Raw genomic sequence first — 12,902 nt, 5'->3', positions numbered from 1 at the left:
GTTGTGAGCATGAGAAGAAGAAACATTTGGAAGCGGTACCCACAGAGATTTACATAAATTCAGATTAATTTATGGAAGATTCTTTTGGGAGTTGTTTTCTGATTTTGCTTTATTTTATGAAATTCTGTTTAATCTATATGTTTGTATACTTTACATCTGAATATACTATCTTTAAATAATTATAGCATATTATATGTATTTTTAATGACTTTATTAGTATATATTTTTGACATAAATATTTAACAACTCTTAAATTAATGTACTATTCTTCGTTTGGTCTTCCATACCAAACTGACCCCTAGAGGCCGCTAAAAGTAACGTTTTTTTTACGCAGGTGACTTTAGATTCTATTCTGTTTTCAGAATATCAGTGATTTTATTTTGGTTCCTGGAGGCAAAAATAAATAAATAAATATTTAAAAAATTGCATATTGTGTTTTATTGTGTAGTTGCCACACACAAATCTGTTCCCAATTTTCTCGTCAGTCATGTTTTCCTGCATCAGTAAATGATTTGACAGAGGTAATTATAATCTCTGTTATAAGTACCCATCAGTTGTTCAGCAATGACTTAACCGAGGAAAACCCCGTCAACATTGAGAAAACTGCAAAAATAATGCTGCCAGATCAACTGGCAGCACAGAACTGGTAACTTTTTCATCTTGTTTCTTAGTGCGCTTTATGCGCCCTTTCACCCGAACAGAAATGGATTCTGCTTCAGGCATGGTAGTAAAGGTGCAAAAGTGTGAGTTGCTCAATGCGCACTGCAGAGCCACTGTTATCTTGGTTCATTTACGCTACAGAACACTATCAGCTTGGTTCCCTTCCTTCCCAAAGTGTTGAAACCTTACCTCCCAGCGGATTCACAGGCGCAGTGGGTGGGATGGAGAGAGGGTGGGGTGCGGGGTGCGCACACAGGAGGCGGACCTACGTTGCGACCCCCACAGCTCTGGCTGGAGATGATTTTACGATGCCGACCATTTCCCCAAGCACATATTGTCGCCTCGGCGTAGCAGAGACACGGTCAGTCAAGTAAAAAAACCCGCACGTAGCCAGGCAGATATCAAACCCAGAAAAAGAGGAGAGGTTCCCAGGAAAGGAAACAGCGCTGCCCATTATAATATCTCGGAACATCAGTGGAACTGGGCTGAAATCTTCAGGACAAGTGCGTTTGGTAAGAGTCGACAAATCTTATTTTTAAAGTTTCTTATAAAGGGGAACATTACTAAACTCTGTGGTATTATAACGAACTGGTTTTATTTTATATTTAAGGATTGTTATGAGTTTGTTTTTTTTTAAACACACAGAGATCTGTCAGTCATAAGTGGAAGAGAAGGAATAAAATTAATAGAAATATGTGAAAACTCAAATGTGTTATCGTTGGATGGCGAAGTGGCTGCACCAACTTGTAGTTTAATGTCGGAGGTGATAAAAAAGAACATACATTGCTCCCTCTTCTTAGGCAGCGCTAACCTCGGGACATGTCAGGAGGACCATGTGGCGCTTTAAGTGACAAACTGGTGGTGTCCATCTTTTGTTCGTGAAGCGTTTTATTCTCCCCGCGCCTTGTGGAGTTCAATTTACCTTTTAAAACTGTTTAGTCTAAGTTGCAAAAGTGACATACCGTGACACATAAACGCGCATTTGCAGCGGGGTAATCTAAATATCCTAGTTTGGGAATTGCTGGACCAGATTTCTGCAGCGCTCTTAAACTTCGTGTCGTGACGTCACTGCCTCACTTCTACGTGAGACATTTTCCAGCTCCACACCTTTTTGCTTAACCACTTTGTTCCGTTACTATCGAAGATAATGGGCAATATTGCCGCTAATGGGTGAGAGATGTTCTCCTTTTTTCATACACGAGCAAAACAAACACCATTACCAACCGGCAGAGGCCATTTAAAGCTCCTCTTCTTTGTTATTGTAGGCTAAACATAGCCATGTGGAGGAAGAGGGAGAAAGGGAAAGAGCGCCCTGTGTGGGAAGTAGCCTACATGGTGCGCATTTTCACTCAATACTCTGATGTGTTTTTATTGTGTGCCTGGTGATAATGGAAATGAGGAGCTTTTACTCTACAGAGATGGTTCTCAAACTGTGGGGCAAGTCCAGTTTGAGTTTTAGGTTTCCTGTAATGGTTTTGAAACCACGTTTCGACACAAATGATCGGCGTTGTAAATATGAACAAAGTAACTATGACATATGCTGCAACGCAAAAGTATTTGCGCCCCTTGAACTTTGACGCATTTCTTCACGTTCACATTATGATCAGGGCAATTCTGTAAGATTCTGTTTAGACTCAGTAGAGTATGGTTGTTAAGTCTAAGGAAAACAAATGAAGGGGCTGCACCTCTATTTACTCTGAGTCCACCGTCACCAACAGTGATGACCCTATGGTGTCAGACACACTCCAGCAGTGGCTGCTGCGTCATCACTGGTTTAATGACATGCAAACTACCAGAAGTACTACTAGATAGTTAATAGGATACATACTATGTGCACACAGCCACACCGGTCAGATTTCCAAGTCAGAACATTCAGGTTCTTAGCAACAGCACAAATGTGTACAGCTGGTAGAGAAGTACACCACTAAATACTCACAGCTGTAGTTGGAGCAAAAAAAGAAAAAAGAAAAGAAAAGAAAAATAAATCCATACCACACTTTTCAGTTTTTGAAATTTATAACACTTTTAAAATAACATTTAATTGGTCAAATGTTCTAACCAACAACACGATTTGCCCGATAGCATTTTAAAATGTGAATGTAGGAAGGGTGTAAGGTGTTAAAAAGTCTAATTTTTAAAAGTTTATCTTGAACTTGATAGCCTTAGAGAGAATAGAAATGATATCCATGACCTTAGTGGACGTTCAGCTGGTTGCCTTCTCATGTACCTAATTCAAGCTTGGTCATATTTTTTATCGTGGTGAAACACAAACCATTTTGTCTTATTCACTGAACTCACTGAACTTTATTAAAATTAATTGAGACATTTTCTTTTAAGCTTGAAACAGCTCATCATCCCTTTGGTAACTAAATATGATCTGAGCCACTGTATTATAGATATTGATCACAGTCAATTTCTATAATTGACTGTGATCAATAGTTGATCACAGTCAATTATGTGACTGTGATCACATAATTGACTGTGATCAATTACACAACATGCAGGCTACATGTTGTAGCCTGCAAAGAATAGACCTTCACTTGTTATCATTTTGAACCTTTCGTTGATGTCATGTGCTGCTGTCATATTGATTGAAGCCTATTAAATGGGAAATTTGAACAGTGTGAATGAAAAATACACAACATAATCAATATGGTATTGATGGAGTTTATTTTTAATAATGAAAGGGAAATAATAGCGAATCTCAGATAATCTTGTTGTCACCCTTTATTTTATTACATTCTAGCTTAAATTTGTTCTTAGCGATTGAGTATCATTTCAGGGTACCTCCGTTTTCTACAAGATGACTTGTTTCATATTCAAAAGTCGTTTCAGTGTTGCTGCTAGTTTGGTTGTTTGACAGCCTTGGAACGGGGACCGGCTGTTGCAATAACGTACACGTCAGGAAATGAGGTCGGTAACCCCCACCTGCTCCAATGTGGGCCATGACTTGACATCACAGCAAAACTGACGCGGGTAAAACAACCTTATTTGAACACCAAACACATTGCAAAAGATGCTTCAATGCCGTTGGGGATGGAGAAAGAAGGTTTTTTAGTGGTGGGTTGGCCAGAGTTCAAAAAGAACAGATAAACCCCTGCGCTGGGCAGTGACCTCGACTTGTGCAGCGGTCAAAATGGCAGGAAGTGGACAGGTGCACTTCCACACAGTGGAATGAGCCAGCTGCTCTGCAGTCCCATCGAGGAGATGTGTGGATTTCTGTATCTGAGTCAGCCAAAGTGTTAAGTGTCTGCCACTCCAGGGTTTATTATTATCTTTGTCATGGGGCTCATAATCGGTGAGAGTTGAACGCGACTGTACCGTGTGCTGTTTTAGATTTGTTTTGGAGTCCTTGAAAGTCATTTTGTAAATACTTTATTGTACATAGACTGGTTGTTCTACACAGTAGATATTTTTATTCCACTAGTGTCCATATAGTATGTTCCAAAACAAGTTAAATCCTCTTCTGACCTGTGGCATTGTTGTTTTATGTCTCTTTCAAAGCTACATTTAGCAGCAGGTACATATTTCTTAATTGAAAAAAGCACAGAGTAAAGTACGTCAGCGGTGACGGTCAAATATTTGACTAAAACATAACGACCACAGCTTAGAAATCATGCTCCAAAAGGTATTTGAGTCACGGCCTCATGCTATGATGACATGTGAATCGCAAACACCCACCGAAGGCCAAACTTGCGCATGTTTTCAGTCAAACATGCAGGCATGTTTGTCCACCACATAACTGCCCTTATTTTTATTCGTACTGTCTGTACACGTTATTAATATTTCCCTCAGGACTCAGGAAACAAATTGGATCTGATGTCAGATCGGCGAATCAGACCGATTAAGGCTACATTCTAGCATCAAGCTGTCTCACTGGAAATACTGCGTCCGATAATAGTTGCCAGACTGTTTCAGATTTTGGGTGCACAGATTTATGCCAGACTAAATATTTGGCTGAGATCTGACAGAGACGTTATCAAGAGTGACGACAGTGATGTGCTGACCTGCTTGTGGCTTTTAGCAGCTGCATTTGGGTCACTTTTAATTGCGATTCTAAGGTTGTTTGTCCCAAGTTATTTTTTTTTCCTGATCTTTTGGAGGAAAGTGTAGAAGAGTAGCAGATGGACTCTTAAAGAATGATGCATTTATTCAGCCTTTTTCTGGATTTAATTTATGCTATGAGAAGGGAGAGAAGAAACTATGAGCACAAACAAGAAGCTTCTTTCATGACATAAAGAGTAGTTTCCTAACTGGTCATCAATACATTTCTTGTTTCGTCTGATAACATTTGAACTCTATGCAGGTGCAATAGGTCATTAAATAAGCTACATTTTTTGAAAGCCATTTATGGTCCTGGAATTTATATATTGCGAGGTATCAGTGCAAGCAAAGGGTAGTGATAGAGCGCTTAACTATAAATCAAAGTTAAGCTATATGTGCCAACTTTGAGAGCGGACCCTCATCAAAACTGTGTGCTCCAAGCTTCCTGGAGAGTAATTGCTGAGTATCTCCTGCTGCTCTTTTATGCTTTTTCCAGGAGAAAAAAAAATGTCCTGCCACATTTCAACAACACTCACAGTTAATTCAAGTTAATTGAGCCTTTATGTAACCGACATGGGTTTTATTTTTAGTAAACATGCATGGGGCCAAAAGACAGTTACAAAACAAGAGTATTGTTTGCACTAATAAATGAGTGTCAAGTGTTACCAAAAATCTTTCTGATGCGTGAATTATTTACCACTCCACTCCATGAGTTCTATTGTAAAGTTCAAAAAATAATATGAAAAGATTTTTTCATATTTATTTCTCAAGATTTAATATTTATTTTAGTATTAATGCTGAGAACTTGTGCACGACAGGCTGCACAGCTATGCAAAAAACGACAAAGTTACTTTTTAAAAACCACCTTTTCTTGCCTGGATTCAGACCAAAGCTGTCATCAAGCTTTCACTTTGGGTAAAATGACAAACCTCATGACCGTTTTGTTTTTATATTGAATGTTTCAAACATTCTATTTAATAAAATGACAGATTCTTATTTAATTCAATCGTATTTAAAGTTATTACCGATACTATTTTTTTCTTCTTCTGAATTTCTAAAGAAACTTTGATATTTATTCACAGTGGTGTTCGAGATTTGGACTTAAAATTATATAGTATTTATTCAGATGATAATAAAAAAGAATACATGAGAATGTAATGCACACATCTCACACATCCCCACTCATGGAATGAGCATTGGAAAAGACAGCTTGGACATTAAAAGTGATCGTGTGGCCAGTTTTGGAGCAAATATGACACTAATTGAGGTCATAAAAGTGATCATATTTTGCTGATGCCACCTGTGGGATAAAAATATTTTGTAAGGGCAGTCTGAAGGGACTTGGTAGAAAGCAGGTTTTTAGGTGGAAGGTCAAATCNGTTTTTAGCACTTAATTTTTTTAAATGTTATTTTAAATCATCATTAAAAGTTATGTTAATGCCGTTTTTATTTCTGTGATTCTCCTAACAGATGGTGAAGCGGGCAATGCTGCTGGGCTCCCTGAACTTCAGCCCACTGGTGATTTCTATGGAGACAGTAAGAGCTCTTGTTCTTCCAGATCCAAAAGCTAAAACGATTATCCACGATTGGCTTTTCTTAAAGTGAATCCTTGTCGTCTTTTACAGCAATCATCTTGAGAAACATTGCTCCTCTGACCACGGTGGACACCATTTTGACAGCGCTGGCGCCATACGCCAATTTGTCAGCCAATAACATTCGCCTTATTAAGGACAAGCAAACAGGCCAGAACAGAGGCTTTGCTTTTGTTCAGCTGTCCTCCCCTCTGGTAAAACAACATTGGATACATATTGAATTATTTATCAACACAAATCACAACCCAGTGGTCTAAAGGTACCATTTTAAATTTGATATCTCAACTTTTTGCAGGAAGCTTCCCAGCTGCTAACCATCTTACAAGGTTTGCAACCTCCACTGAAAATGGATGGGAAAACAATCGGGGTGGATTATGCTAAGAGTGCTAGAAAGTGAGTCATCTCTGTAAAGCATTAAAAGGCATTTAGTTGTACTTATGGAACTACCACTTTTGTTGAGCACAAAGTAATTTAACTTTTTGTCTTAACTAGGGACCTCTTATTGCCTGATGGGAATCGTGTCAGTGCTTTTTCTGTGGCCAGCACAGCCATTGCAGCAGCACAGTGGTCATCAGCTCAGGTTGGCCCATTTTTCTCAGAGTGCCTTGTTTTTTTTTGTTTTTCTGCAGCTGTTGGGATCACACATTAATAATCTATTTTCCACCTTCCAGCCACAGCAGAGCTCAGACGGGATGTCAGAGTATGCCTGTCTGCAGGAAAGTTACGCTCCTCTGTCACAGGTTAGTTCAACAAAGTGCCAAATATTTGGAGTAAAAATACACTTATATATGTAGAAAAGAGTTCATTTGTAGGAATCCAAGACTAACGGGAAAGTCATATGTTTAAATTATACATTAACATTTGCTTTGGATGTTTTACAGGACTACCAGACATATTATCATCAAGGAACAGCAGCCAGTACTTGTCAGGGAAATGGAATCCTAGGAGGTAAATTGCCTTTTTTTCCCACATTAGATCATATAAAGGTGTAATGTTTTAACTTTTGTCTTAATTTAATATTCCGTTTTTTCACAATTGAATCTGTTACTTTATGTAGGACAGGACTGTTTAACTAAACTCTTCAAAAGCTGCTGTCTTGCATGCTTTAAATATGTTGTTTTGATTCAGCTGATTCAAATGGACAAATGTTCCCTCAGCATGTTATGAAGTTTTGCAGAGGTGTGGAAGTAAACATTTGTTTCAGCTGTGTTGGAACAGGGACACATTTAAAACTTGCAGGACATCTTGTGTACACACACCACAGCAACACTCTACTGCTCTACTTCACTTTAAAGCTTTAACGACTCAGAATGCTGTAATAATTGGATTTTCTTTGTGGTTTTAGCTGCTCCGGGTGTAAAGCTGGTTCCTGCTGCCGTTGTGATATCGCAGAGTCCACAAGTCTACCAACCACATATCATTGCACCACCTGCTGTACAGGTAATACCATCGGTTGTAATGAATTACATGAAGTTGAAAAACAATATCAACTTCTAAAAAAAACATCTAAACTCTAATTCCAGGCGTTGCCTCTTGCTCAGCAACTGGAGGCAAAACCTCAGCCAGGACTTGCAGCTGTTGAATCTGTAGCTCTGCCTGCTTTGGCTGTAGCTGCTGCCCAGGTTAATGGAGCCAGTGCAGTACCAGCTGCTGGACCGGCGGCGGAGTCCACCAGTGGTACGGACAAATCTGTTGCTTTAATATACTTTTTTTTTTCTTTTTTGTAATGGATACAATCTGACTTTTTAATTTTACTTTTTAAAACTACAATTTTATGAAAAATTGAGCTACTTTAAATAGGTTTTGGTTGGTTTCGATTGAATCTAGCTTTCTAGCAGATGGAGGCACTGATCAGAGTTGAATAGATGACCTGCCAATGCAAACTTAAGCTGATTCTGACTTTACTCTTTGAAGTATTGATAAAAAAAAAAAGATACAGTCAGCTATTTATAATATTTGTTTATAACCGTTCTGCTTTGAATATTCATGGTAGCAACCGAGATGATGTCTCGCTGTGTGATAAAGCAGCTGATGGAAAACAGGGTTTTACTATCATGAAATGCACAACAAATTTTTAACATCTTATCAATTAGTGCCGGTAGCGACCCAGTCTCATCTGTCTGAGCCCCAATTAACAACAAATGTTTTAATGTGTTGTAGAAAACATAGCTACCTATAGGTACCTTCTCTGATTTCTTATTGCCTGAGTGATACTGAAGATGCTAAACTAAGTCCACTAGTCACCAGTGGACTTAGTGAAGGTTTTCTGATGACTCTTTAACTTCTAGGACTTTTTATTATACAGCAGTAATAACAAGTATTAACTTGATGTTTCCATAATCAACAGGTTCTCTTCCTGATACATCTACCTATCAATATGATGAGTCCTCTGGCTACTATTACGACCCTCAGACTGGCCTCTACTACGACCCAAATTCACAAGTAAGTAACACAAAGTCCTTAATATCACCCAGTTTGGTTGGAGAGATTTCGTAATGTTTTGATTCTGTACATCACTGCTTTATGTTGCAGTATTATTACAACACTCAGACTCAGCAGTACCTGTACTGGGATAGTGAGAAACAGACATATGTACCGGCCTCTGGCAACATAAACGCTGGGCAGAATGATAAAACAGCAAATGGCTCAGCGGGAGGCAACAAGGAGCCTAAAGAGAAAAAAGAGAAACCAAAGAGCAAGACTGCACAGCAGGTATTTTTGTAAATCCCACTTTAAGGCACTTTATTTGTTCTGTTTAGCTTTATCTGTTTTATCACTGTTTGGTTTTTTTAACTTGGATTTTTAAATATTTCAGATTGCTAAAGACATGGAACGGTGGGCTAAAAGCCTCAATAAGCAGAAAGAAAACTTCAAAAGTAGCTTTCAGCCCATCAGTCAAGAAGAGAGGAAGGAGGCAGCAGCAGCTGATGCTGGATTCACGTTGTTTGAGAAGAAGGTATTTCATAAGATTCAACAAGTAAACATCCTAGTGGGTAATGGTTGACAAATTTAGATTAAACGTGTTGAATGACTCTTCAGCAGGCAGGTCTAGACAGACTCATGCAAGAGGTTGCGAGGTGCGCTGAAGAGGAAGCACTTCCTATAAACTCTGCCAGTTCTTCCAAGGTATTTCCTCTTTCTGGAGTTTCATTAGGTGTGGCCTCCGAGTTATCTGTTTTTTATGGGACGTTGCCTCTGTGTGTGTGTGTTGGGTTAGTGTGGCCTGGTGGCAGCCTACAGTGGAGACAGTGACCCTGAGGAAGGAGTCGGAGGAGGAGAATCCGATGGTGGTGACCTGAGTCTGGACAAACTGACAGACTGGAAGAAGATGGCCTGTCTGCTGTGTAGGAGACAGTTCCCCAACAAAGAGGGTTTAGTGAGACATCAGCAGCTCTCTGACCTTCACAAGGTATCACCCTAACTTACTGACTTCTGACTGATTTATTTCAAATTTCAACAGTCCCAACTAAAAAAAAAAAAAAAAATCTGTTTTCTTAGAAAAACCTTGAAGTTCTCCGCAGATCTAAAATGAGTGAAGCAGAGCTGGAAGAGTTGGAAAGGAAAGAAACAGAGGTTTGAGAATACACTCATATGCCTGGTTATGTTCTTCTTACTTTGACCTTTTTTTAATTTGAAATGTATATATTTTTGGCATCAGCAAAAATACAGGGACAGAGCAGCTGAGAGAAGAGAAAAATACGGCATTCCAGAACCACCAGTGCCTAAAAAGAAGAAATTCAACCAGCCAGCACCAGTCGTGTAAGAGCATTGTTGTGTATTTTATTTAAGACACAAATTGTACTTTTTTTTATTTATTTTTTTTTGTTTTACTATACAAATGTAATATTTGGTTTATTACCTGTGCAGAAACTATGAGCAGCCCACTAAAGATGGCCTTACCAGTGATAATATTGGGAACAAGATGCTGCAGGCGATGGGCTGGAAGGAGGGGAAAGGTCTTGGTCGCAACCAGCAGGGCATCACCGCTCCAATAGAGGTAGACCCAGAGACGACGGGCTCCATCCGACTGAGCAGCATTAATTACCGTAGAGCGTGCTGATGCCTGTCCTTTTCCCCTGCAGGCACAGTTGAGAACTAAAGGAGCTGGACTTGGCACCAAGGGAACCAACTACACCCTGTCTGCTTCAGATACATACAAAGACGCAGTCCGGAAAGCAATGTTCGCCCGCTTCACAGAATTGGAATGAGTCGTTTGCTAACTTGATTGCGTTGGTGTGATCTGTGAAATATCAGCTAAACTATCGCAGAGGAGAAAACGGACTCATGTTGAATAAATCCACTCTGTTTGACGCATAATGGTTTACTTACTGTCACAAAATGGACCAGCAGAGGAGATTGGTTAGTTACCTGAGGTTGTAAAGGATCTAATTTATAAATTGTACATATGCATAATGAGTTGTCTTTGTTGTTTTACATTGCTGTTTGTTTTTTTTATTTTATTTTATTTTATTAGATTTAAGTTTGTCTTTGCATGACTGTACAGTTTATATGAGATCTTGTCAAATGTAAAGAAAATAAAAGATGAGATTAAAGTTGGGATCATTACATAAGACCGAGTCTTGTTGTAATGACAGGTCAGCTGAAAGTGTAAAGTTAAATTTCAGTAATTCAATTCAGACAGTGAACCTATTATGTGTGTCTCTGGGTTAAATTACTACTGATCATTTAAGACTTTAATATAGATTATTGCTGACAGGTGATGAAAACTCTAAAGTTCTGTTTATCAAATTGGAGTAAGACCCATAGAAAGGGATTTTCAACACAGAACTCAGATTGTGGCTGATGTTGAATTGGAAACTGCTTTGACATTGATTCAGCGGATACTCTGAGACACTTCACAAATGAGCTAAGCTGCTATGTTGTTGCTGAAGAAGCTGAGTACCTGCAATGATTACAAAAGTTAAGTGGAAGGAAAATGTTTGGATGAAAAAAAATGCTAAGTTTTACTTTTCATTTGGAGATCAAGGGTCCAGATTCTTGAGGAATTCAAGATGTGCGCTTCACGCCCTGACTTTAGATAATATATGGATTATTGTCAAGGATGAGAGCAGATCCATCAGTTCAGATGTGCTGAAATATCGAAACCAAGTAGGGTTCCTCTACATGTCAGAGTTATGTGATAAAACACATAATCTGCTCTGTATTTGTAAATTACATTCCAAATGAAATACATTAAAGTTTAAGATTATAATCTGACAAGCAAAAAAAACGGACTGCAATAAACTAGTGTGTTGTCCTTTTCCCTTATTTGTAAAGTCTGTCCAAATGCTGAGCTTTGAAGGAGGAAAAGCAAAACCTGTGGACAAGCTTTTTCTGAGCCAAATTAAGTAACAAGGATTCCTGTTGCTATCCGTCTGTCCGGTTCATTCAGTTCATACCAGCTCAAACTTAAGGAATATGAGAAACAAATAGGTTAAGCAGTTCACACATTTCACAGTACATCCAACAATTTTATGCTTAGCACAGATTTACATGTAAGTTTTAGAGAAAGACCTTTTTTAAAATAAAAATACAAAAAGAAGCAGATTAAAGGGAAAAGTCGAGACATGTTTCCGACTACAAACGAAGCAGGACGAGTGACTGGAAGTCAGAGGTTATAACATTTGTGAGGAATGTGTGATCTGTATATTTCAGCCTGTTTAAGGAGAACAAATGCAGAACCTGTTTGGTTTCACAGGACCAAGAGTCCAGTCCAGTCAATTTAGCATGGAGATAACCCCGATGAGTTTTTGTGTGTTTATTTAAAATTTGGAATATTTAATGGTTAAATATGTTTCATGGTTTTAATTGTTTCAGTTGTGAGCATGAGAAGAAGAAACATTTGGAAGCGGTACCCACAGAGATTTACATAAATTCAGATTAATTTATGGAAGATTCTTTTGGGAGTTGTTTTCTGATTTTGCTTTATTTTATGAAATTCTGTTTAATCTATATGTTTGTATACTTTACATCTGAATATACTATCTTTAAATAATTATAGCATATTATATGTATTTTTAATGACTTTATTAGTATATATTTTTGACATAAATATTTAACAACTCTTAAATTAATGTACTATTCTTCGTTTGGTCTTCCATACCAAACTGACCCCTAGAGGCCGCTAAAAGTAACGTTTTTTTTACGCAGGTGACTTTAGATTCTATTCTGTTTTCAGAATATCAGTGATTTTATTTTGGTTCCTGGAGGCAAAAATAAATAAATAAATATTTAAAAAATTGCATATTGTGTTTTATTGTGTAGTTGCCACACACAAATCTGTTCCCAATTTTCTCGTCAGTCATGTTTTCCTGCATCAGTAAATGATTTGACAGAGGTAATTATAATCTCTGTTATAAGTACCCATCAGTTGTTCAGCAATGACTTAACCGAGGAAAACCCCGTCAACATTGAGAAAACTGCAAAAATAATGCTGCCAGATCAACTGGCAGCACAGAACTGGTAACTTTTTCATCTTGTTTCTTAGTGCGCTTTATGCGCCCTTTCACCCGAACAGAAATGGATTCTGCTTCAGGCATGGTAGTAAAGGTGCAAAAGTGTGAGTTGCTCAATGCGCACTGCAGAGCCACTGTTATCTTGGTTCAT

The 12,902-nt window shown here is 38.4% G+C and overlaps 1 protein-coding gene across 1 annotated transcript; it reads left to right on the top strand.

Moving 5' to 3' along the window:
* Nucleotides 1-6,119: 6,119 nt before the first annotated feature.
* LOC103137279 (RNA-binding protein 5-like) lies at nt 6,120-10,867 on the top strand (the record flags this gene model as incomplete). Its single annotated transcript, XM_007550956.2, has 17 exons — nt 6,120-6,240; nt 6,330-6,490; nt 6,592-6,689; nt 6,789-6,876; nt 6,968-7,036; nt 7,178-7,244; nt 7,642-7,736; nt 7,820-7,973; nt 8,644-8,738; nt 8,829-9,008; nt 9,112-9,252; nt 9,336-9,422; nt 9,514-9,705; nt 9,795-9,869; nt 9,955-10,055; nt 10,164-10,293; nt 10,379-10,867. Coding segments are annotated over 17 exons (1,980 nt in total), but the record flags the coding sequence as incomplete, so codon positions are not given.
* Nucleotides 10,868-12,902: the final 2,035 nt, after the last annotated feature.

Source organism: Poecilia formosa, unplaced genomic scaffold (genome assembly GCF_000485575.1).
Source record: "Poecilia formosa unplaced genomic scaffold, Poecilia_formosa-5.1.2 Scaffold2, whole genome shotgun sequence".
In the NCBI taxonomy this organism is placed as follows: Eukaryota; Metazoa; Chordata; class Actinopteri; order Cyprinodontiformes; family Poeciliidae; genus Poecilia; species Poecilia formosa.
Note: the sequence above shows the minus strand (reverse complement) of the source record. Positions and strands in the feature narration are given on the sequence as shown.